The 26731-nt window shown below is 44.5% G+C and overlaps 1 protein-coding gene across 10 annotated transcripts in view; it reads left to right on the top strand.

Moving 5' to 3' along the window:
• Nucleotides 1–26731, top strand: part of SCML2 (Scm polycomb group protein like 2) — a 282901-nt gene that overhangs the window by 73396 nt on the left and 182774 nt on the right. For 8 of the 10 annotated variants that reach the window (XM_029603334.1, XM_029603332.1, XM_029603329.1 and 5 more), the window contains one exon: nucleotides 11257–11491. In XM_029603334.1, the coding sequence (XP_029459194.1) occupies nucleotides 11293–11491 (199 nt within the window). In that variant the 5' untranslated portion in view covers nucleotides 11257–11292. The remainder of the gene's footprint in view (nucleotides 1–11256; nucleotides 11492–26731) is intronic. The other 2 variants (XM_029603336.1, XM_029603335.1) reach the window with 1 other exon arrangement.

The following is a 26731-nucleotide window of genomic DNA, read 5'->3' as shown; positions in this document are numbered from 1 at the left end:
CTTCCACAGGAGTGCTTGCAATGGGGTGGGGGTGGGGGTGGGGGTATGTGGAGAGCATTAATGACAGGCTTGTTCCAGTTGGAATATGAGTCATTATATCAATGCTTTTCGCGCAAGAAGAATTGCTGTTCAAGGACATATGGTACCAATTTTTGCAGGCTCTACCGCAGTCTTTACAGCAGTTATTTCCTTTGGGATTGTATGCATCAGATCTGTGGAACACCAATCTGTATAGGCTAATAGAGTTAATGTAAGTTTATATCGGCATCAGGAGATGGATGGGGGGAGGGAGGAGTATAAAAGGTAAAAATCCTGGTAAAGGATGCTGCTGTGCAAGTGTTGTAGTTCAATTATATAGTTTTTGTTTTTATTGTACAACAGCGTTCCTTAATAAAGAGATTTTGCAAAAAAAAAGGGTGACAAATATAGAGCACATAGTCTGCGGTAGTAGATACATACATGGCAGTTGTATATATTAAAAAGCTTAAGGAGAAATCAGAATACTGCAAAGAAGAGCTGGAGGTGTTAGAAAACAGATCACAACACAATTTGCAATTTGTAGGCATACCCCAAAATATTGAAGAAAATGAGTTACAAGGTTTTCAAGAGAGTTGACTTCCTAGGGAGTTGTAATTAGATGGTGGCCTTAAAAATTGAATGCACACACACAACAGGGCCCAAGAGAGATGGTGAAGATAGGCCAGAATAGTAATCAGATGGTTCTTGAATATTATACATAAAATGGCTTTTCTCCAGACTGCCCAGCTAAACTGGGCATCACTGCACAGAGAATTTTCCACTGAGACATGCAAAATTAATCTCAAAATCAAATTATTCTGAGTTCTATAAGCTAGACAAATATCAGGTTCTATTCAGTAGCTGAAACTTGTGCTTTTTCTCACTAAAATCAGCACAGAAACAAGACAATTTAGACAAGTCCAGATCTAGATCTGGTAGTTCAGGGAACTAGTTGTAGCTTGTTAGCCTTACAGGAGCACCACTAACATTTTGGATAACATGTTCACTTTCAAAGGAGAAATTAATACTTACCTGATAATTTCCATTCCTCTAAGGAAGGCAGATCAATCCACACCAGTGTGTTACGCACTCCTACCAGCAGATAGTGACTCGCTGATGACACTGACATATAGCCCTGCCCAGCCCAGACCTCAGCCCGTCAGTATCTCTAGAAAAGCCAAACTGTGGACAAAGTGATTATACTTGTACATGACTGTTAGTCAATCACTCGTGCTTCCAACTGGGAAACACTGAGCTAAGCAAAAAAGTTATCAACTAATCTTAAGGGCTGGTTATGTCACTTACCAATCTTTTAAATAAATTAACAGAAATAACACTCTTCATCATCCACATATAAAGGACAAACTAAAAGCAAGTAGGCAGCCCAGGGTGGGTTGTGGATTGGCCTGCCTTCCTTAGAGGAAAGGAAATTATCAGGTAAGTAGTAATTTCTCCTTACTCTGCACTCAGGTAGGTCTATCCACAACAGTATGTGTCAAGCTTATTCCGAAAAAGGGCGGGAGGCTGCCTGCAGTCCCATCAACACTGCACACGCGAAATGCACATACTGAGTCTTAACATCTAAGCAGTAATGCTTGGAGAAAGTGTGTAAGGAGGACCATGTTGCTGCTCAGCAAATCTTGAAGAGAGATAACAACCGAAGCTCTGCCCACGAAACTACCTGAGCTCTAGTGGAATGCGACCTGGTCTAGGTAATGGGATATCTGCATCCACACAGGCAGCCATGACTTCTTTCAACCAATGAGATATAGTCATCCGTGTCGCTGGTTTGCCTTGTTTAACTCTACCAGGGAGCACACTATTATGCAGTATAGTTAAATCTCAAGTGGATTGTGATAAATTGCAGAAGGCCCTTGTGAGACTGGAAGATTGGGCTTCCAAATGGCAGATGAAATTTAATGTGGACAAGTGCAAGGTGATGCATATAGGGAAAAATAACCCTTGCTTTATTTAGTTACACAATGTTAGGTTCTATCTTAGGAGTTACCACCCAGGAAAGAGATCTAGGCGTCATATTGGATAATACATTGAAATCGTAGGCTCAATGTACTGTGGTGGTCAGAAAAGCAAACAGAATGTTAGGAATTATTAGGAAGGGAATGGCAAAAAAAACCGGGTTATCTTAATGCTTTTGTATCACTCCATGGTGAGACTGCACCTTGAATACTGTGTGCAATTCTGGTTGCCAGATTTCAAAAAAGATATACTTGCACTGGAGAAAGTGCAGAGAAGGTTGACCAAAATGATAGAGGCATGGAACGGCTACCCTATAAGGAAAGGTGAAAGAGGTTAGGGCTGTTCTGTTTGGAGAACAGACAACTGAGGGGGGGGAAATGATAAAAGTCTACAAAATCACAAAAGGACTTGAACAGGTTAATGTAAATCGGTTATTACTTTCTCAGATAATAGAAGGGCTATAGGGGCACTCCATGAAGATAGCAAGTAGCTCATTTAAAACAAATTGAAAAAACAAATTCTCCCTCAGTGCATAGTTAAGCTCTGGAGTTCATTGCCAAATGATGTGGTTATGGCAGTTAGTGTAACTGGGTTTAGAAATTGTTTGGATAAGTTTCTAAAGGAAAAATCCATAAACTATCAGTCATTAAGGAATAGTAGCTTGAGATCTATTTAACGTTTAGGTACTTGCCAAGTACTTGTAACTTGGATTTGCCATGTTGAAAACAGGTTGCTGGGCTTGATGGACCCTTGGTCTGACCCATTATGGCATATCTTATATTCTTATGACTTCTTGAAAGAACGAGTAATCTTCAAGTACTGCACTAGATGCTGCTTGACATCCAAAGCATGCAACAGTCTTTGGATGTCCAGTGTGGGCAGGGAAATAGACCAATTCAAATGAAACTCCTAAACCACTTTCAGCAAAAAGGAAGGTACCTGTATCGCTGTATTTATTTATTTATTTATGCTTTTATATACCGTCGTCCTGGAGCATTCGTAGAAATGGCTCGCAGCAAGAGCGAGCTTGCAGCTCAGAGACTGCTGTGCCGAACAGATAGCTACCAGAAAAATTGTTTTCAAGGTGAGCAGCCTCAAAGAGAAACCACACAGTGGCCAAAATGTAGAACCTGCCAAAAAACTCAAGACCAGATTAAGGTCCCAAATAGACACTGGTAGCCACATGGAGGACGTAGATGTTCAACTCCCTTCAAAAACCTGAACACCTAGATGGGAAGACAAGCCCCCTATAGCAAGTGAGAGCTGCTACCTGCATCTTCAGAATGTTTAAGGCCAAGCTTTTAACCAAACCTTCTTGCAAAAATTCCAATGTCAGTGGAATTTCAACTTTAAGAGGGTGAGAAACTTGCTCCTCACACCAGCTCTCGAACATGCTCCAAACCCTAACATAAGCTAGAAATGTAGAAAATTTCCTGGCCTGGAGCAGTGGATGTCACTGCAGAAGAATATCCACACTTGAGCAACTGAGCCCTCTCAAGGGCCAAGCCATAAGACAAAACAGACCCAGATCGTCATGCAGTATGGGCCCTTGATGCAACAGTCCCTTCCTGAGTGGTAGTCTGAGAGAACTGTCCACCAGTAGCCTCTGAAGATCGGCATACCACAGCCTCCAGAGCCAATATGGAGCCACAAGAATAACAGTTTTGGTCTGTCTCACAATCTTCCAAATGCCCATGCCTATCATTGGCTATGGTGGGAAGGCATAAAATACTCCACTCTGCAGCTAAATCTGAAAAAGAGCATCTATGACCAGTGCTCTTGGCTCCCTTCTGCAACTGAGGAACCTTAGTACCTTCGCATTGTTGGAGCTCACCAGTAAATCCAGGTACTGGCAACTCCAGCATGTCACTATGAGTTGAAACTCCCACTTTCCTGGGTCCAAGACCTGCCTGATGAGGAAGTCATCCCTGACATTGTACTTCCTAGCAATGTGGGAGGTAGATATGTCCTGGAGATGATGCTCTGCCCACACCATGAGTGCATCCACCTCCACCAACACCTGTTGGCTTCTGATTCCACCTTGATTGATGTAGGCCACTATTGTGGCATTGTCCAATATTATCCTTACCACCCAAGCTTCTAACCTCTTGGAAAACCACAAGCATGCCAATCAGAACTGCACGTGCTTCCTCAGCATTTCACTAACCTTGCCTCTGGATCCACTAAAGCGTACCCCCTTTTAAAACTTGCCTCCGGGGCATTCCACTCAAGGTGAATTAACTTGAATTGGATCCAAAAGGGGAAAGAAATAAGATACTTTGCGTAAAGTGACCAATATGGGATTTTTTTTTTTGTAAGCACGTAGCATAACCCCCATTCACACTGAGTGTCTTCAGGGTCTGAATGAACAGACATGGCAACTCATCTTTGTGAAAACGCCAGAGTAGAATCCGATGTGACTCCAAATCAGGTGGAATTTCTTTCTCTTCCAGAAGGGAGAAACCCAAATCCCCATTGGAGTCGTCTGATGTATTATGATCCACATTCCCCTGAACCTCTCCAGGGATAGCCACCCTGCAGCGGCTGACAAGTGGGAGACCTGAGCATCGATCCCTTTTTAATAGGTTGCTTCACCTCCACTGGGCACCCCTGCATAAAAGCATGCAGGCCCTGGAAAAATTCCACCCAGGAGAAGGATGAATGGATCCACACCTGGCACACTCTAACCACTCTCTCGGGGAAGCCTCTGCCATCTGGAACAGGGGGTACTGTCCACTGTGCTGCCTCTCACCCCACTTCCCTCCAGAGCCACCATAAGCTGAGGAGATGACTCAACATCAGCAAAATTTGTAATAGCCAAATCATCTTGAGCATCTGAACAGCACTGACACAGGCATAGAGAGAGCAATTGCTGGATTGCCCTTACATGGCAAGCTTCATAGATAGCAAGACGCTTAAACTTTTTTGTTTCCAGTGCCATAGTTTTCCTGCATTTGGCTCTAGGTGGCCTCCTGAGTGCACCCCAACAGCACCGGGTGTACCAGCACAAATACATGTTCAAATCTAGGCTGTGGTCTTAAGTACATAAGGACCCATGCAAGTGCGTGTGCATGTTAAGGTAGAAGGCTGTATGGTCACCGGTGTCTCTGTACAATGTGAGACACCAGTGACCATACAGCCTTCATTGTGAGTGTTCTGGCTCAGATAAAACATCCATGTTTTATCATCCAGGCAGCTAAACTTTCCCCCCAATCAGTCCTCATGACAAAGATTCTGTAAGTCTGAAATTGTTTATTGTACAAGTAAATTCTACTCACAGTTGTTGCATTTCAGATGCAAGCCCCAGGCAAGAATCTTTGGTAACTGGAGATGAGGTAGGAGAAGGAAGAATGGAGTTTCTTGTGTTGCAAGGGTGGGAAGGTAAGAGGAATCTGAGGCTGATTTAGTCCTTAGAAGAAGGCGATAAGAGGGAAAGTGAAACCCAATCCGTTTCAGGGGGGTAACACGGAGCACTGCTACTCAGAAACAAGCATGGAGCGACTGACTCTCGTCGAGAGCTGCCATAGGAAACGCCTCCACAAGCTAGAAGGGGGGAGGGGGCCTCTTAAAGACAAAGGCTCACAGATTTGTATCATAGGTTACAAACAGTGCTTCAGTATTAAGAATCCTCAGAAGGGAGGACTGCACTAAACACAGTTAAACTGCAATATACAAACATGTACCCACTGCTGGGGACAGAACAGTGAGCAGTCTTTCATTATTAAAGGTCTGTAGTCAAGAGACACTGGTGAGTATAGTTAGTTTTCATCTAATACTGAATTTCTCTACTGATCGGACGCTGTTCCCAAGTTTTTCCATAAAATAGAATCCATAAGAGCATTTGATCTCTAATAAGCCCCTGATGTAGCCAATGTGCGAAACTTGGCCAGAGTCTGGCTTTTTTTTTTGTTTATTTTAAACGCTGTTTTGTGCGAATAAAGGTGACGGGTCTGTCCTGTTTCTATTGCACCTTCTGGCTTTGACAGACCATCTTTCGGTTTGCTTTTTGAGATCTGGGATTGCAAGAGAAACCGCTGTACTGTCAAAGTGTTGCCACTAATCAGCGGGAAGGAATGCTCTCTGCAAGAGAGAGTCTTTGCAGGTGCAGATGAACTGAAGGCACTGCGTTGGAACTAGGTAGGACTTTTAGAAGTTGTGAAGAAACCAAGGCTTTGATGCAAAGTTTTCATAGCACAATCCAGATTTTGCAGCATCCAGTGCTGGCCCTATGATCAGAAAGTCATTCAAATATGGGAAGACCTGAATCTCCTGATGATGCAGGCGAACTGTTACCACTGCCAGGCACTTTGTAAAGAGCCTTGGGACAGTGAGAGGCCATAGAGCAACGCTTTGTATTGGTAGTGAGCTATATCCACTTTGAAGCAAAGGTAGCCCCAACAGAAGGGGTGTATGCATCCTTCAGATCCATTGAACACGTCCACTCCCCCTGCAGGGTAAAGGGGAGAATTATCTGCACAATTCATTTTGAATTTCTCCCGGTGTAGGAATTTGTTGAGGTGTTGTAAAGCCTGTATCCTATGCAAACCCCCTGAGCTTTTGGGGATAAGGAAACTGAAGTAAAATCCCTGATCCAATTATGATGTCACAACCACCTCTAACGACTTTTACTGAAGCAAGGTCTGGACCAATGTTTCCCAACCCTCTCCTGGAGGCTCCTCTCCTGTAGGCTCAGCTAACCAGTTGGGTTTTCAAGATATCCATGATGAATATGCATAAGACAGATTTGCATAGACTGGAGATTGAATAGACTATCTTCTAACATTAATAGGTAGTCTATTCGGGATCGACTTGGGTGGGCCTAGGCTATATGGGGTAAACTCCCTGGTACAGGACCCTTCACAAATACAAAAGTCGTAAATTCTTACACAGGAAACGAGGTCCTTTGTCACTTAAAGGATGCCCACCCCGAGAATGTTGCCTGTCTAGGGCAGGATCAATAATACACTTTTAAGTCTCCCCCCAAAATGATAGGGTAATCTCCCAGTTGAGAAATTTGGGAGAGCAACGTAGAGAAAAAGGAGTGATCATAAGTGTTTGGAGCGTAAGCGGAAACCAGTATCACCTGAGATCCCATCAATTTGCCCATAAGGATTATATATCAACCATCTGGGTCCACCATATTTTTAACCATTTGAAAAGCAATAGTTTTATGGATTAGAATGGCTACACCACAACTTTTAGAAGTTCCAGGAGCAGAGAACACTTGTGAGACCCATCGTTTCTTTAATTTGAGGGCTTCAACCTGAGTTAAATGTTTCCTAAAGGAAAATTATTTTAGAACGAAGCTTATTAAGCTGGGATAGTTCTTTCTCCCTCTTTACTGGAGTGCCCAAGCCAACGACATTCCAAGTCACCAAGTTAAGTGCCATCTTGTTACATAGATTTGCAGTATCCACCCCAGATAACCCTTCCTCGCATCTCCTTCCCAGCAGATAGAGGTACTGTGAATTAGCCCTAGGTGTTTCCCCCTTCGAGATGAACTGAGGAGTGCAAAACTTATCCACCAAGCTTGTATGCATATGGTGATCCAATATAGCATTGAATGATCAGCATCTAATCCCACCCACCCAAACCCAATCTTCTCCTCCTCCCCAGCCCAAAAAACAGTATACCAATGGAATAAAGAATTTCCCTTTCTCAAAAAACAAAAACTCTTCTTTTAAATCAAATATAAAGCAACCCCTAATCGGGGTATAAGGAGTCGCTAAGCTGACTGATGTGCTCAGCTGCCTCCCAGTTCAGTATATGGTTTGATCCCCAGTTTATAACCAATTTGAGTCATTCTTTTATCCGAGCTAAAGAAATCTGAAACTCAATTTTAACAATTTCCACAGACTCGCTAGTTGTACAGGACATATCAAATAGTCTTGCTTCAAAGGTATTCCCAGAATAACAAAAACAACTTGCAACTGCCCATGTGGTTCAAGTTCAGCCAGTCTGATTGTTGGCCACCCTAGGCATCTTTGTTATAAATTCCACTGCCGCCGATGCAATTTCAAAGATATGTTTCCCCCTGGTGCCAGATCTCAAATCTGGCCAGAAAGAAGAGAGAGAAACGGATCTTCTTGGTCACTAGGTCTGTGCAAACAGGCGAAAATTCCTTGTGCATGCACGTTACACATGACAAAAAGTCTTGACAAATTAAGGCTTTATAAGTCCCATAATGGAATTCCTGGAATTTGCGGTAGTGTTGGAGTACTCTCACCTTGTGGAGATAATTCAAAAAGCGGGCAATCACCACACGTGGTCTTCAGGTGCCCTCTGCCCCTGCTTTAACTCCAAGCCTATGAGCCCATTCGAGTAGGCCCAGTGTTGAGGCCTGGAGAGTGGGAATCAGAGAGGTCAACCATTCCTCCAGCACAGCCACTAGGTCAGTGTCAGAAATCGTCTCGGGAAGACCAACAAATCTTAGATAATTTCTACGGGAATGATTTTCTAAATTGTCAAATTTTTCGTCCCATCCTCGGGCTGCCTTTTCCAGCTTCTCAGTCCAGTGTTCCAGTGCTCTTCATCATCATCCACTAACGCGACCCTGCCTTCGACTCACTCAACCCTGGTATCAAACTCTCCCAGGCAATCTGGGAGAGTTCTGGCAATCTGTTCTGAGATTTGATGCAGCCTAGCATCCAAGACAGTGATTACCGCTTGTGATATTTTTTTCCTCTAGCGAGTCTTCGCTGGGAGGATCTGGCAAGTCTGCTTGAGTGGCTGCAATCTTAGGCTCCTGCGCTCTTATTTTCTTCTTTTCCTTTTTTAAAGGTTAATCGCCATACATGTTTGGGTGCATGCACTGGACAGAACTGGTACAGAGAATTCCTAAAAATAAAAGCAGGTTGGAGATCGATTTGAAATGAAGGGGTGGCAGCAGGAGCTCGGCTTACTAGCTGCTTACCGAGCCTACCACATCACGTGACTCTTGTCACCTTTTAGTGATGGTAGCCATAGAATTAGTTGACATCTCCAGTTCAGCAAAAACTTTTTCAGATTTTGCTTCCTGAGCAGTAACTACCACCATTGTGATCTCTTCCATAAGAGTCCATTAACTGCTATTAATCAAGTTGTCTTAGAGAATAGCCACTGCTATTACTCTATTACTCATGTCACTCATACATGATATCACCTCCTATATTGAATCTCAGCTAGTCTATTGATATATAAATATGAATCGAAATCAACTCAAATAACGAGTATGTCAAATCAGGATTTATGTATCTATATCAAAATTGAACATGAAAATTTTTTTAAAGAAACAGAAAATTTTTGAGAAGAGGAAGGTTTCATATAATTTCATATATCACCGCATCTAGCGGTGTTTATAATTTTAATCATCAACCGACCTCCTCCTGGCTGTGGTTTTTTTATGTTTATACTTGGCGTGTGGATCAGTATTTACAAATGGCTTTGAAAATTGATCTCACTATTGCTGCACATGTACAGTGGCACAGATTAAGCTGATCAGGTGTCATGCCTAAAATATACTGCTGTACTTAAATTTCAAGAAAAATCTGAATTATATTAAAATGTGAACCCAGGCATACAATAATAAATTTCTTATTTGCAAAATTATAAGTAAGGCTTGTATAATAAAAAGCTAATGCAGATGTGCATGCTAGTAATCATCACAATTTGTTAGGTTATTTCTGATCCGACACTGATTTATCATATTTTAAAAAGGTGCTTTATTGTGTTTGGATTGTGTAACGAGAGTAATGGTTTGTTTGTATTTACAGCTGTGAACAGTTATTTAAATCGTCAGGGAAAATTACTCTATTACTGGCATCAGTAGTATAAGATCTACTTAGTGTTTTGCTATTTGCCAGGTACTTGTAGCCTGGATTGATCACTGTTGGAAACAGAATGCTGGGCTTGATGGACTCTTGCTCTGACCTAGTATGGCAATTTCTTATGTTCTTATGTTATGTTTTATTTACCATTATTTCTGCTGGTGTTGGAACAAAAGTATCCACCACCATCCTGCAGTCCATGGATTTAACTTTTTCTCCTTTTTTGTAGCTTTTGTTGTCATCTCTTTGATTTTAGAAGCAATATATTGAGCCAAGTGTAATTTTAAAACTTACACAGTTGAAGCCTCAAATTTAGTTCAACAGTTTATAGCTAATTGGGTTGGTTTCCAGAACAGAAGAAATTCACATCCACCACTTGTTAGTCACCTGTGACATTTTTTTTTTTTTTAATGTGTGTCAACTTGCCCAGTGTTTGGTAAGCGGGCAGCAGAGGGAAGAGACAAAACCCTATGCATGCTCTGCCCATTGCTGGTACCATCCCCCTACCCCTCATTCCTTGTCCTGGATAGGTACCCTCTTCCCTGCCTTGGGCTGGTCCATCTCTCCCTGGTCTCCCTGGCCAGTGCCTGTTGGGCTGGGGAAGAGGCCAAACCACCATATTACCCTGGACTAAGGGATACCCGTGGCTATGCGGGTGGCAGCTGTATTGTTCCTCAGCCCCAGCCAGGATGCAGCCTCGGGATATGTGCACACACACCATTTTAGCTTTTGTACATTGCGGTCAGTTTTCAAAGAGAAACATGCAGCATTATCCTTTTGAAAATTAGTAACTGCAAAGTATATGCGTGCTATAAGTGCCCACATACTTGCAGTTGCTATTTGTGTGGAAGGGAAGAACAGGATTAAATGGCAAGTATGCATACTTTTACTCATGTGATCTAAACACCCTCCCCCTCACCCCCAGGAATATCCCTTTAAAGCAGGTAGAATTACATGCCTTATGAACCTCATGCATGCTTTTAACCACTCTGAAGAAAATTTTCATGCAGGCCAATTTATCCAGTTAAATCAGTATTTTACCTGTGCAAATGGCTTTGAAAATTGATCTCACTATTGCTGCACATGTACAGTGGCACAGATTAAGCTGATCAGGTGTCATGCCTAAAATATACTGCTGTACTTAAATTTCAAGAAAAATCTGAATTATATTAAAATGTGAACCCAGGCAGACAATAATAAATTTCTTATTTGTAAAATTACAAGTAAGGCTTGTATAATATTTATTAAAAAGCTAATGCAGATGTGCATGCTAGTAATCATCACAATTTGTTAGGTTATTTCTGATCCGACACTGATTTATCATATTTTAAAAAGGTGCTTTATTGTGTTTGGATTGTGTAACGAGAGTAATGGTTTGTTTATATTTACAACTGTGAACAGTTATTTAAATCGTCAGGGAAAATAAGGATGTTGTCACATTCTTTGTTTCCCATAGTCTAGGAACCCACCGAGCAATGATTTCAAAGTTGGTATGAAACTAGAAGCTCATGACCCTCGAAACGTGACCTCAGTTTGTATAGCAACAGTCATAGGAATCACTGGTGCCAGGTTACGTTTACGACTAGATGGCAGTGACAATAAGAATGACTTTTGGAGGCTTGTGGATTCATCGGATATACAGCAAATTGGAACTTGTGAGAAGAAAGGAGATATGCTACAGCCACCACTTGGTAAGAGTCAGTGTGCCAAATATATTAAAGGGTTTCTGTGATTTTGTATGAAAAAAACAGTGCCGCTGGCCCACTGTATCAGAAATAATGGCATGCTTATGGAAAACGGCTTCCTATAGTCTACCTTTTAGCTCGTTTACCTTAGAAGCATTAGGAAAATTAATTGGCTTAGAATGAGTGTGTTAATAGTTCAGGAAATTTATAATGGAGGAGATGGACATTCAGTCTCCCTGTGCTTGGGGGGGGGGGGGGGGGGGGGGGGGGGGCTTTCCATGGCTCAGGCATCCAAGTATTAAGTCTTTAAAACTTAGTAATTGTTTTGATTTTCCTTCACTGTTTGGCCTTTTTTAACCTTTTAAGTAAATACTTCTTCAAATAGTGATAGTTCTAATAATCATGGCGTGGTGAGGCTTGCTGGGGAGAATAGTCAAAATAAGGTCTTAAGCTTATTCTTTGAACAAAGAGCAATATTGGAGGTGCTTCCTACTCTTTCGGCCTTGGAAATCATTGTAATATATGGCCTACATCAGTGATATTGGCTAGCAATTTAAAAGTATGATGCATGGGTATCTACACTAAGGGTGGCCAACTCTGGTCCTCAAGAGCCACAAGATAGTGGTTTTCAAGATGTTCACAACAAATATATATATGAGATGAATGCACTATCTCCACTATGTGCAAATATCCATTTCATGCATATTCATTGTAGATATCCTGAAAACCAGACCTGTTTGTGGCTCTTGAAGACCAGAGCTGGCCACCCTTGATCTATTTATTTATTTACTTGTGTATTTATTTAAAAATGTATATACTGCACCATAAGCAGAACTATCAGAGCGGTTTACAATAAAAACATCCATAAAAAATATAAAACAAAAAACAATCACCCTCCTCACTGCAAAACCCTTTACCCCTTTACCCCACCCACTCAAGCATTAGAGAACAAGAAATCCTTAACATATTTCTGGAATTTTTGATGGTTCAGTTCCTACCGCATTGTAGTTGGTAACATATTCCATAGTTGTGGAGCTATGCTAGTAAAAAGCTCTTTTATGAAAACACTGCAACAGAAATCCATATCCTACTGAAGTTGACAACTGAAAACCCTGCGACGACAGCGAGGCCAGACCTGAAACATGCCATTCCAACTTATACAAGTACTTTGGCTCATCATTCTACAAACAACGAAAAACTACTATTAATAATTTAAATTTTATTCTGTCCAACACTGGTAATCAATGGAGGTAAACAATGCAGCAGCACTCTTTCTCTGAGGACAAGCAGGATGGTAGTCCTCACACATGAGTGACATCGGTTGGAACCCAGCATGGAACTTTGATCTCAAAGAATCTAAAACTTTAAAACATTCCCTACTGAACATGAGCGGCTGTAGACATCACCCTGCCCCCTAGGCAGAGTCCCTCAGTCTTTTTTTTTTTTTTTTCCTGTGGAGCCGTGTGGTTGCAGGAGCCATGTATTTCACTGTATTCATCTTTGCTATCTACTCTCACAGTTTTGTAAGTGCTTTTTCTAGCACTGCAACTGTTTTCTTTCCTTTACCTTATGGTAGTCTTATTTCTTTTCCTTTTTACATCTTTCCTCTGTCTGCCAGCCGCATGGCGGGCCTTAGTCACTGTGCAATCTGGTAGCCTTTTTCTTCCCTTTAAAAAAAAAAAAAAAATACTGCACATGCAGTTTAGCATTTGTATCCTCTCCTTGCTCTGTCTGTTTTTGTACCTTTGTCTGGTGTTGGCAGGACTCACTGAGTGCAGTCCGTGGGTGATCCGTGTAGGCGCTGAGCGTGGGGACTTGCCTGAGTTCTACCCGGGCAGGAGTTCCATGTGGTTTCACCGATCAATAGGCTTTGATGGATTCAGGAAGTGAAGAGATCGAGGATCGTTTCTGGGGGGGGGGGCTGGGGAACTCATCCCACACTCAATGGAACTAGTCTCCACGGGTAGAAGTCTTGGATGACGTAGCCTCCCCTCCTGCTTGCTGGTGATGGGAGTTCAGTCTCCCTGGGAGAGAGGGTGAGCAGGATCCTCGGTAAGCAGCTTGCTGCTGCACCTTCGGTGCCATGCCCTGTAACGGTTGCCCATGCACATCTATGACCAGAGAACCGTTGATCTGACGCATCTCTCAGGACCATGTCGGGGACCAGAATTGCCATTGAGCACCTTGGTCACCCTTGACGCTGTTGAGATGCCGGAACATCCTCTATATCATCGAGGTGCGTGACAGTTCTCGATACCGTAAGAGACTTCTGTGCCGTAGACATCGGAGGACGAGGAGCCCTGGGCCTTGATGTGGCAGAGTAGCAGCACCAACCTCTACTATTGAGGACCAGATCTGCCATCAAGCGCCATGGTTCCCCTTGATGCCAATGCCATCAATATCTTGATGCTATCGACGCGGTGCCCTCGATGCCTGCGATGCCAGCAATACCATCGCCCTTGATTCCACTGAGATGCATGTGTGGCCTCTACCGCATCCTCTGCTGTTGGTGCGGAGCTGCCCAGATACCATCAGTGCCTTCAATGCCATTCAGGTGTGGGGATGCCATGGAAGCCATTGGGCATGTTAGACATCAATGCCTTTCATAGCCACTCTTAACTATATCGAGCACCACCAACGAGGCACTAGGATCACCTTGAGAACCCTGGTAGTCCTTGAGGAATTGTCCCTTGAGTGTCACGGAAGCCCTCAGGTGACAGGGATCACCTGGTACGCCAAGGCATCCTGGTATAGCGAGGCATCCAGGTGCAGTGTCCGGTGCCCTCGAGACTCCTTGGCGGTGTTCCATCAAGACACTGAGGAGCATTGTGCTGTCCTATTATGGGCTAGGGTCACTGGGCACCATGGATGCCGATGATCACAGGGGCCCTGAGCTGTTGGGATTGGGGGGCATCAGAGACCCACCTGGATTCATGCTCAAGCGAGGCTATCGTCAGCCTTAGCCGCTGGTGAGAGATGCCATTGAGCTCACAGCATCAACACCCTCGGAAGAAAAGGGGGGCCGAGGGGCACAGTCGATGGCGTGGGCAGTCATCGGTTCCTTTGGGCATCAATGAGCCATGTTGTGGCTGCAGAGCCTCTGCCTGTAGGCAACTCTGGCATCCTTGATACCACCAGACTATCGATGCCTTCGGGCACCAGGGTCTCTAACGGTGCCACTGGGCAGTTGATGTCTGCAGGTGCTTGTGGCGCCAGAGATGGCGCTGTATACAGTCAAACTGATCCTGATTCAGTCAAGCGCCGTTGAAGCCCTGGGTGTGGTGTCGTTTGCTGCCCTTGATGTGCCCTGCGTTTGTGAGCACGATAGTGCTATGGGCTCTGCGGGTACAGTCACCACTGTGGGTACCAGTGGATGTGGTTGGATGCTGCGGGGATATGACCACAGGGCTCCAAGGGCACCTTTGGTCGCCAGGTCGCTGCTGTCATTCCCTGAGGGAATCGAAGGTGAGCCATTCCCGACACAGTTTCAGGGGCTGTGTCCAGCCTCTTGGGGTGTTATCAGGTGCTGGAGGGAGTGACACCATAGAATGCCACCCTCCACGATGCCTTACCTAGTGCATCAGTGGTTCTGAGGAAGCCGCTAACACTGTTCCTGTTTACTGTGAGTTACTGAGACAGTGGAGCGCAGCATGCGAGGTCAGGTATGGCAAGGCATTCATTTATTTATTTAAGGCTTTTCTATACCGACGTTCATATAACGGATCACATCGGTTTACATAGAACTCGGGTTACTTAACACAGAAACAGAAAGCAAAGTTACAATAAAACTTTGAGGTGGAAGGAGACAGAGATAGGTAAAGGTAAGAGGGGTACCAGATAAGGGTAGACGATGAAAGGGTCTGATGGTTTCATTATACAGAGGAATTTATACAGTGATTGTACAACAAAAGGGTTATATACAAGGTTGATACACCAGGCTAAAATACCGAGGATTATATACAAGGAATATATATATATTTATCCCAGGACAAGCAGGATGCTAGTCCTCACATATGGGTGACATCAGTAATGGAGCCCTATGTACGGAAAAACTTCTTTCAAAGTTTCTAAGAAACTTTTGACTGGCACCAGAGTGCCTACTGAGCATGCCCAGCATGCCATGATATTCCCTGCCACAGGGGTCTCCCTTCAGTCTTCTTTTTTCCGCGGAGCAGTTAGCCTCGCGGTTCCTAGGAGTCCTGTGGAGAATTCTCCTCAACTTTAAACTTTTAAAAAGTTTCAAAAAACTTCAGCCGCAAGGGTCTCCCCTTAGTATACCATCGCGGTAAGTTTTTCTACTTCTCTCGCGGTTCCGTTCCGCCTTTTGACAGAATTTTTGTCCCTGGTCATTGGTCGTCGACGGCTGTCCGGCCTAAAATGGCTTCGGGATTCAAAAAGTGCCCTAAGTGCACTAGAAACATGTCGATTACTGACCCCCACCAAGACTGCGTTCTCTGCCTTGGTGAGAACCACGATGTTAGGGCTTGTCCCTTGTGTGCCACCATGACATCAAAGGGACGTCGTCTCCGGCTGGAGAAGATGGAACAACTGTTCAAAATACAGCTCTTACCGGCACCGTCATCCTCAGTGCAATCATCTCCAGCTGGGTCGATTCGGAAGGTGGTGTTGAAAAAACGAGTCCCAGGTGAGTCGGGAGATGCTCCTCTTTCCTCCCCTTCGCCATCATCAAAGGCATCGACATCGGGTAGTGAAAAAGCCCGGGAAAAAGAAAAGCATCGGCATTGTAGGCCGCATACGGCGACCACCGACCCGATTCCCGGGAAGCCATCGACAGAAATCGAATTGACGACTAAGAAACCCTGGCTCGACGTTCAGGCTTCCTAGCCATCGACAGGGCGATCCCCGCCGATTCCGGCGCAGGGAGCCGTACCTTCTCAGGGCTCTGAGGAGGTACTGGCATCGCCACTACCGCCTCCCCCCATGGGTGCTCTGTTCCCACCATCCATGCGGGCGGAACTTGATGTATACATACGTCAAGCGGTACGGGACGCATTCCTCGAAGCGTTACAGAGGCCTCAACCTTCTACTCCGGCGATGCCATCGACACCGATTCCGGTACCGACTGGGGTCTCGCCCTTGATACCGATGACACCACCCGTTCCGGCACCAGTACCCTCGATGCCGATTCCGGCCATTCCAACACCAGGACCGTCGATGCCGATTCCGGTGCCAGCACCGATAAAACCATCGATGCCAACAGAAGTCTCCATGTTTCAGCCTCTCATGGACAAGTTGGACACCTTAATCCAGGTTTTCTCACACACACCTCAGGATGTGGATCCAGATGTACTTCCAGAACCACTACCTGGTCCTTCTGGCATTCTCCAACCTCGGAGACCACAATCTCCAACAATTCCTGAGATCCCATTCAGACCTCTCAGACCATCAGGTCACCCAGTGGACACTGGAACTGAGTCTGACTCAGATATCTCTTCAGATGAAGATATGTTGTCCCAACCTTCACCTCCAGAGAATAGGAGAAAATCACCTCCGGAAGATCTTTCTTTCTCTAATTTCATCAAAAAAATGTCAGAGACCATACCTTTTTCACTCCTTTCAGAACTTGATACCAGACAGAAAACCTTAGAGGTGCTACAGTTCGTGGATCCACCTAAGGAAATACTGGCTATACCAGTACATGAAGTCCTCCAAGAGCTCATGTACAGATTGTGGGAGCACCCTGGTTCAGTAGCATCGGTTAACAAACGGGCAGATGCTACATATCTTGTCCAACCCATACCTGGCTTTCAAAAATCTCAACTACCACACCAGTCGGTGGTAGTTGAGTCAGCCCAGAAGAAAGCTAAAAGGCTTAAGACACACGCTTCCACACCACCAGGAAAGGACAGTTGGTTCCTGGACAGTTTAGGAAGAAAAATCTTTCAGGGTGCAATGTTGGTCTCAAGGAAAAATTCTTATCAATTATTCATGAACCAATACCAACGCAACCTATGGAAACAGGTAGAAGGCCTTACCCAAGATCTTCCAGAACAATTTCAGGAGGGTTTCTTACGACTCGTGCATAAGGGCCTAGATGCAGGCAAGCACGAGGTCAGAGCCACATATGACAGTTTCGAGACGGCTTCTAGATTATCAGCCTCAGGAATCACGGCTCGTAGATGGGCTTGGCTAAAATCTTCTGAGCTCAGGCCAGAAGTCCAGGAGAGATTAGCCGACCTTCCTTGTTTGGGTGAAAACCTATTTGGAGACAAAGTCAAAGAAGCAGTGGCGACCATAAAGGACCACACAGAAACCCTCAAACAGCTGTCACTGATTCCTCAGGAGAACATAAGAAAATGCCATACTGGGTCAGACCAAGGGTCCATCAAGCCCAGCATCCTGCTTCCAACAGTGGCCAATCCAGGCCATAAGAACCTGGCAAGTACCCAAAAACTAAGTCTATTCCATGTTACCATTGCTAATGGCAGTGGCTATTCTCTAAGTGAACCTAATAGCAGGTAATGGACACATCAACCTTCTAGAAGACCTCCTAGAAGAGAAATTAGGAGACCTTACTACCGTCCACGACGATACTACCCTCCAACAAGCCGGACTAGACAAGCAGGTCCCACTCAGCGTCCTCAGTCTCGGCAAAAGCCTGCTAGGCCCCAACCACCTGCTCAGACTGCATCTACATCAGGCTTTTGAAATTCAACCAGAGAGCAGAAGCCCCTTTCAAAATCCTCTTCCACAATTACCAGTCGGAGGTCGCATAACCTATTACCATTAAACCTGGATCTCCATCACAACGGACCAATGGGTACTCTCAATTACAGCTCAGGGGTACCGATTGGATTTTCTCACTGTACCAAACGAAAATCCACCTCTCTCATCTTGGACAGTGAATCACCACTCCAACATATACTAAAAGCAGAATTATCCACCCTACTGAGAGCCAGTTCCTGGGTCTCAGCAGGGCAGAGGATTCTACTCCCGGTATTTCCTCATTCCAAAGAAAACTGGAGGACTGCGTCCCATCCTAGACCTCAGAAATCTCAACAGATTTCTCAAGAAAGAAAAGTTCAGGATGGTATTGTTAGGCACCATGCTACCTCTTCTTCAAAAAGGAGATTGGCTCTGCTCTCTGGATCTTCAAGACGCCTACGCCCACATTCCCATCTTTCCTTCTCATCGCCAGTACCTGCGATTTCTGGTCGAAGGACAACATTTTCAATACCGAGTGCTTCCATTCGGCCTAGCCTCAGCACCTCGAGTGTTCACAAAGTGTCTGGCAGTAGCGGTGGCACATCTTCACAAACCAAAGGGTGCATGTATTCCCTTATCTAGACGATTGGCTCATCAGGAGTCAGACACAAGAAGGAGCTCTCAGTTCTCTCAAGCTCACAGTCAACTTGCTTCACTCCTTGGGATTTCTCATCAACTACCAAAAATCCCAATTCACACCATCTCACCTACTATACTTCATAGGTGCAGATCTAAACACCATCATAGCAAAAGCTTTTCTCCCAAGAAACCGTGCTCAAACACTCGTTCTCCTGGCACATTCTTTTCGAAATCAATCTCAAGTTACAGCTCATCAGTGCCTCACCCTACTCGGACACATGGCCTCCACAGTTCATGTCACTCCCATGGCCAGACTAACCATGCGCCTAATGCAATGGACACTCAAATCTCAGTGGATTCAAGCCATTCAACCACTGTCCACTCTCATTCAAATAACGTACAATCTACGTTCCTCCCTCCTTTGGTGGACATCAATGAACAACTTGCTCAAAGGTCTACCTTTCCAGCAACCAGTTCCACAAGTGACTTTAACTACAGATGCGTCCACCTTAGGCTGGGGAGCACACATTGGTCTTCTGAAGACTCAGGGCAAGTGGACAAAACTCAAAGCTTCTTTTCAGATAAATTTCCTGGAGCTTCGAGCTATACGTTATGCGCTGCATGCGTTCAAGGACTGCCTTTCACACAAGACTGTGCTGATTCAGACGGACAACACAGTAGCCATATGGTACATCAACAAACAAGGAGGGACAGGTTCCTACCTCCTTTGCCAAGAAGCAGCTCAGATTTGGGACTGGGCTCTAGCACACTCCATTCTTCTACGAGCCACTTACCTGGCGGGCATCCGCAACATAATAGCAGATCGCCTCAGTCGTCAGTTCCAACCACACGAGTGGTCCTTGGATCCAATGATAGCAACCAAGATCTTCCAACGCTGGGGTCAACCAACAATAGATCTCTTTGCATCCCATCTGAACTACAAAGTGAACAATTACTGCTCCCTGTTACAACAGGAGAACAGCCTACCAAAGGACGCCTTTGCTCGCCTTTGGAACTCAGGCCTGTTATATGCGTATCCACCGATACCACTCATAACCAAAACTCTAGTGAAGCTACAACAGGACAAGGGGACCATGATACTCATAGCCCCATACTGGCCTCGACAAGTATGGTTTCCCACACTGCTAGACCTCTCAATCAGGGATCCATTTCGCCTGGGAGTAGCTCCCAATCTGATTACTCAGGATCAGAGTCAGCTGCGTCATCCCAACCTTCAATCCCTGTCCCTGACAGCATGGATGTTGAAAGCTTGATCTTACAACCACTCAACCTTCCAACCATTATATCTCATGTTATCTGCCTCAGCCTATATTAGGCTTTGTATATTGTATTTCTTTGTTATTTAACCCCATATATTTATCTCCAAGTTATCTCTACCTGTTTTTTGTAAGACATTTTCTTGTCACTGTTATTGTTCAAAATGTAAACCGAATTGATCAGTAATTCTGTTATTGGAAAGTCGGTATAGAAAAGTTCTAAATAAATAAATAAAATAAATGTGCTGATAGCTTCACGTAAACCTTCCCCTAGAAAGAATTATTCCTACAAATGGAAAAGGTTTACTTTGTGGTGCACTCAGAAATCTTTGGATCCTTTCACTTGCCCCACTACCTCACTACTAGATTACCTAGATCATCTTTCAGACTCTGGTCTTAGGACTTCATCTGTAAGAGTACATTTGAGTGCAATCTCAGCTTACCATAACAAGCTGAGAGATGCACCTATTTCTACACAACCTCTAGTAGGTAAATTTATGAGAGGTTTAACTCACTTAAAACCTCCAGTTCATTCCCCAAGCATACAATGGGACCTGAACGTAGTCTTAGCCAGGCTCATGCGTTCTCCATTCGAACCCATAGATACCTGTGACCTTAAATATCTTACATGGAAAACTGTATTCCTCATAGCCATTACATCAGCTAGAAGAGTCAGTGAACTACAAGCACTTGTCACATACGAACCTTTTACAAAGTTCCTACATGACAGGGTGGTCCTCCGTACTCATCCCAAATTCCTTCCAAAGGTAGTCATGGAATTCCACCTGAACCAATCTATAGTTTTACCAACATTCTTTCCAAGGCCTCACTCTCACCAGGGAGAAAGAGCCTTACATACCTTGGACTGTAAACGTGCGCTATCCTTCTACTTAAACCGCACTACAGTCCAAAGGAAATCCAATCAACTATTTGTATCTTATGATCCAAACAAACCAGGTAAAGCAGTGGGTAAGCATACTTTGTCAAACTGGCTAGCAGATTGCATACAATTTTGTTATGAAAAAGCAGGCCTTACTCTTCAAGGGCGAGTAAAGGCACATTCAGTAAGAGCAATGTCAACTTCAGTAGCACACCTTCGCTCTGTACCTATTCTGGACATTTGTAAAGCAGCAACATGGAGTTCTCTTCACACCTTTGCAGCTCACTATTGCTTAGACAAAGAAGGAAGACAAGATTCCTCATATAGACAATCTGTCTTAAAGAACTTGTTTCCAGTTTAACCCAACTCCTTCTACATCCAACCTGCTGTGATCTTCGGCTGATTCATTTCAACAACAATACTTCACTGTTGCTTCACTACAAAATGACTCAGCCTCTAGCTTGCTAATCACCCATATGTGAGGACTAACATCCTGCTTGTCCTGGGATAAAGCAAAATTGCTTACTTTGTAATAGGTGTTATCCCAGGACAGCAGGATGTAGTCCTCACGAAACCCACCCGCCACCCCGCGGAGTTGGGTCCGATACGTTTTATTATTTTTATTTTTGGCTAACACTAATTGCTACGAAACAGACTGAAGGGAGACCCCTGTGGCAGGGAATATCATGGCATGCTGGGCATGCTCAGTAGGCACTCTGGTGCCAGTCAAAAGTTTCTTAGAAACTTTGAAAGAAGTTTTTCCGTACATAGGGCTCCATTACTGATGTCATCCATATGTGAGGACTACATCCTGCTGTCCTGGGATAACACCTATTACAAAGTAAGCAATTTTGCTATATATATATATATATATATGTATATATGTGTGTGTATGTATATGTATGTATATGTATGTGTATATATGTATGTATATATATATATATATATATATATATATATATATATACACACACACACAGAGGTTATATAGCAGAGGGTGCTAAACAGCGTCATCTACAATTCGGAGGGGAGGAGGAAAAAGGGGGGGCAGGGAGAATGGGGATTAAATGCAAGAAATGGGGGGGGGGGGACTAGAGGAAGGCAGGGGAGAGAGAACGGGTAACTAAAAAGGGGGGGGGGAGAGTAGGAAGATGCTTGCAGGGGAGGGAGAGCGGGTAACTAAAAAGGGGGGAGGGGAGGCGGAGGGGAGAGTAGGAAGATGCTTGCCATTGCCAGAGGCATCTACTCCAAGTGCCTCTGGCAATGGCAAGCAACATTTTCTCTGTCTGTGCAGTTCTCAGCCAAACCAGGGTTCTGCCATCGTCATGCCATGGTCTCTGCTTCCTTGTCAGTTCTGCTCCACAAAGTGCTGAGGAGCACTGGTGGGGAAGGTGTCATCACGCACTCTGTTGTTTGCCTTTTAGCAACGCATAGTTACCTACTTTAGCAAGTGAATACCACTGTATGAGTACTGGTCAGCGTGTTTTTACAGTGGAGGGCTCTTTTTTTCTAGTTGCCCTCTATTGTATGGCTGTGTCTGTGTATTTCCCCTCGTGGACTGACCTAGGACTGCATTCCTGATCGAACCCACTAGGAGAATATTGTTGGGAGTCCTCTCTTCCCTCAGAAGAGGAATATGTCTTTTGACCCCTCCCATGTCAAGACCCCTTTTGTAGGGAAGCCCCTGAGGCGCGCCATTCCTGGCATGTTTATCTCTGAGCTGGAGCTCCAATTATTTGCATCGGGCCAGGGCTGGGGAACAGCAGCGGCTGTCGTTAGACCATGTTTGCTGGGGCTGCTCCATTGATTATTGTAGTGGCCCACCCCTTCTGAGGGTAGCTGCCAGTGGTGGATTGGTTGCTTCTGAACTTCAGCAAGCAGTGATTGTAACTCAACTCTGAATTGGAGAGTTGTAAGGTTTTTGGGATCGGGAGGCCCCGATTCCCATTACTCCTCTCATTTCAGGAGGGGAGATTTGACTGGTTTCCAGGGCAACCCTTCTGGGTCCCCCTCTGGATGCCTGATTGTCCACCCCCTACAAGGGGTATCTCTAATTCTCTGTTCCCAGGGAAGGGATGTCACCACTTCTGACTGGCGGTTGCTCTTGGTTCCTCACGAGCTCCGAGAGTTGGTCAAGCAGTAGCACTCTCCTTAGGTCGTTCTAAGGCAGTGGTTCTCAACCTTTTTTCGGCTGGGACACACCCGACAGATGGTTCTCACATGCGTGACACACTGAACATGTGACCGTCATGGGGCAAAATGTAAATATATATTCTGCATCCTCTGGAACCCCCTCAACCCCCAAAAATGGGTGCAGAGCAGAACTGGGGCATTACCCGTACAACTCACCATACAAAAAAAGATATTCTGGTTCTGATGACATCTCAGTAAAAGCAAAACAAACTCTTTACTGCAGGCACAATACCCCTCCTTATGAAAAGACAGTAATTTACCACTACAAATGTTTAACCAGGCCCTAAACACTAATACACCTCCTATTAGGAAAACAGAGCAAGCCAAACTGCTATAGATCAATACCGACTTAAAAATAATTGTAAAACTATACTAATAAATGTTACAAAACAGCTGATGAATAGAATAACATCCAACAATTAAAAACTCATAAAAATTATTAAAACGTATCCAAATATCAATAAAATATTTCGAAACAGCAGACACATCACATAATACCCAATAATTAAAATGGCAGTCAATCAAGAAAAATAAACTGAAAAAGCCGCCTTTATTTACCCTCTCCAGCAACTGCAGGCCAATAGCACTCATCAGAAGCAGCAGTGGCTGCTGAAGCTCTGTCCTCACAGTCCTTCTTCCTTATGGCCCACAACCAGTCTGTCGCACACAGACCAGTATCTCCATAACTAGTATCTCTTCCTGACACACACCAGTCACTTCCCTGACCAGTCTGTGTCTCTCACACATACACCAGTCACCTCGCTGACCAGTCTGTGTCTCTCACACAGACACACATCACCTCTGACCAGTCTTTCTCTCTCAATCACACACATGCTCTGTCACTTACATACAAGCTCTCAATCACACACAAATGCTCTTGCTCCCAATGTACCACAACCCACAAAGCTGCCACTCACGCACCCAGGCACCCATTTACCACACACACACACAAAACTGCCACTCACGCACCCATTCTACCACACACACGAAGCTGCCACTCACGCACCCAGGCACCCATTCTACCACACACACACACAAAGCTGCCACTCATGCACCCATTGTACCACGCACCCAGGCACTTATTCGACCACACACACACACACACACACACGGAGCCTCTTCTCATTGTTTGGCCCAATAAGCCTGGCCTCCGCTTATCAGCCGCCGCTGGCTTGACCTCTGGCAGTGCTCAGGGTCTCTCCGCTCTTCGGCCGCGCCGGCCTGGCCTCCGGCGGTGGTGCACAGGTCTCTCCACTCTTCAGCCGCCAGCGGCGGCGTGCAGTTTCTCTTCATTCTGCAGCTGTCGCTGGCCTGGCCTCTGGCGGTGGGGCACAGCGTCTCTCCATTCTTCGGTCCCGCCGGCCTGGCCGCCGGCGGCAGCGCACAGATCTCTACACTCTTCAGCCCCACCCCTAGGGAGAAGGAAAGAAAAAAAAAGCAAATTAGAAATTTGACTTCATATTTTGTTGGATCCAAATGAGATTTCTTCAGAATTGGCTTTACCACAAACCACCTCAAACTGTCTGGAATAAAACCATCTTATAGTTACCCTACTATACTATAATATTAGTCAACTATAATCCTCTTCCTGACAATGTATTTTAATTAAATTATAAACTGGGGTCCAGTTGACAACCTGTAGGCTTCATTGCCCCCAGAATCTTTTGCACCCCCACAGCATTAATTCGTTGGAACTCACACAACTGATCAACTACAGATATCCTAATTCCATCACCCTGCTTTTCTGCTCCTGAACTATATTATGTCCACCCAGTTATAATTGTTTGGAGCAAAACCTTAATCTTTACTACTAAAAAAATCAAAAGGTAATAGTTTGGCATTCCCACCAAATCTGTCTTCTCCTTAAGCAGAAGTCTCCACTACCCCAAAGATCTCTTTACTTGTAGTCTCGGATGATCCTATAAAAGCAGAAAGAGCATTTTTCTTTGTATCCTGCACTAACCTCCTATATCTATTGGCCACTTTGCTCCAGCCTATATGGTCTGACTGTAACCCAGTTCTTCTCCACCAATGCTCTAAGCGCTGGAGCCCTTTTGTCAACTCCCTAAGTTCTGGCGTAAGCCAGCCCATCCACTGCTTACCTATAGTAATCCTTCTCATCTGAGTTATATCATTTAACACCGAACTTACTCATCCCACTGCACCAGTAACGCATGTACACCTGCTTCTGTCTCCTTAGGTACTAAGTTATCCATGTGATCATCAAAAACATTCTCAATATTTCCCCTACCCCACTTTCCATATGCCTCTCACCCCTTCCTCCCATTTCCCTAATCTGCTCTCTTAATAAAAAAAAAAAGCTTTATGATCCAACCATGGCATCTGGTCCAAACCATGTCAGGTCAGATCATTGCTGTCCTGTCTCCATTGTAGCCATCTGCAAAGCTGCAGCTTGTCTTCTGTACATCCAACTACTGTTTGGACAACCTATCAAGAAGCGATAGTAAATTTGGACAAGCAGTTTTGCATAGCCTGTTCACCCAGTAGTCTACTCTCCATGGTATGATCTGGGTTGCTTTTTCAGTAAGTGCTCTGTTGCATCCCTCAACTTGGGACTCCCCACATGTCATGGCTAATTCAGCCTTGCTTGTTGACAGGTAAATGGCATTCTTTATAGATAGCAGGATGAATTAGCCATACTTAATACCCACCTATCTCATTGGAATGTAAACTAGCTAAAACTAACATCTGTGATAGACTAAGGGGTTCACAAGACAGTGCATGCACTGGCATGCACATTCTCAGTACTAAAAGCTCTACTGAGCTACAGAGAAAGGTCTATCGGCACCATCAGATGACATCCACATGTCAAGGCTGATTCATCTTATCTATGAAAAACAGTTTACAGTCAGCAAACTTGCTTTTTCTTTTTGGGATGTTTTTGGCCCAAATGTTTTGGGGGTGGGGTGTATAATTTCATTATTTGTTTTAGAAAATAACGCAATATTTGCAAATAGTGCATGCGCTATTTTACAAAACAAACTTTCTGGGGGTTTTCAAGGCCATTTAATTCATTTTGGATTTAACAAAATGAAATGGCCATTTTTGCTTTGGGATGGCCATTTGTATTTAAATGAATGCACATCTTTAGCCACTACTAAGTTAAGTTTTGAATTTTAATCAATTTTATTTTGAATCCTGATTTAATGATGTTTCAAGTGGATCTATAATAGCTTGGGAACACTTCTTAGAAATGTAATCAAGAAATATTTGATGGCAGTTGAGGACTGTAAGGGCTCTCTTGTCTGCCCATTTTCATTTCTGATGCAGGGCCATAGACCCAGCTAATCTGTTTTCCCCTCTGTGTATCCCAGGCTGCCTTGAATTTGGTTACTATTTTTCTCACAGGACAAGCATGATGGTAGTCCTCACTTATGGGTGACATCATCAGGATGGAGCCCAATCACGGAAAACTTCTGTCAAAGTTTCCAGAACTTTGACTGGCCCCTACTGGGCCTGCCCAGCATGGCACTAACCCTGCAGCCAGCAGGGGTCCCCCGTCAGTCTTCTTTTTTTCCACGCAGCAGTAGCCTCGGGCTTGACGAGGCTGAGGCTTATCAAAAGCCTCAG

This window comes from Rhinatrema bivittatum, chromosome 5 (genome assembly GCF_901001135.1).
Source record: "Rhinatrema bivittatum chromosome 5, aRhiBiv1.1, whole genome shotgun sequence".
NCBI classification, from domain to species: Eukaryota; Metazoa; Chordata; class Amphibia; order Gymnophiona; family Rhinatrematidae; genus Rhinatrema; species Rhinatrema bivittatum.
Note: the sequence above shows the minus strand (reverse complement) of the source record. Positions and strands in the feature narration are given on the sequence as shown.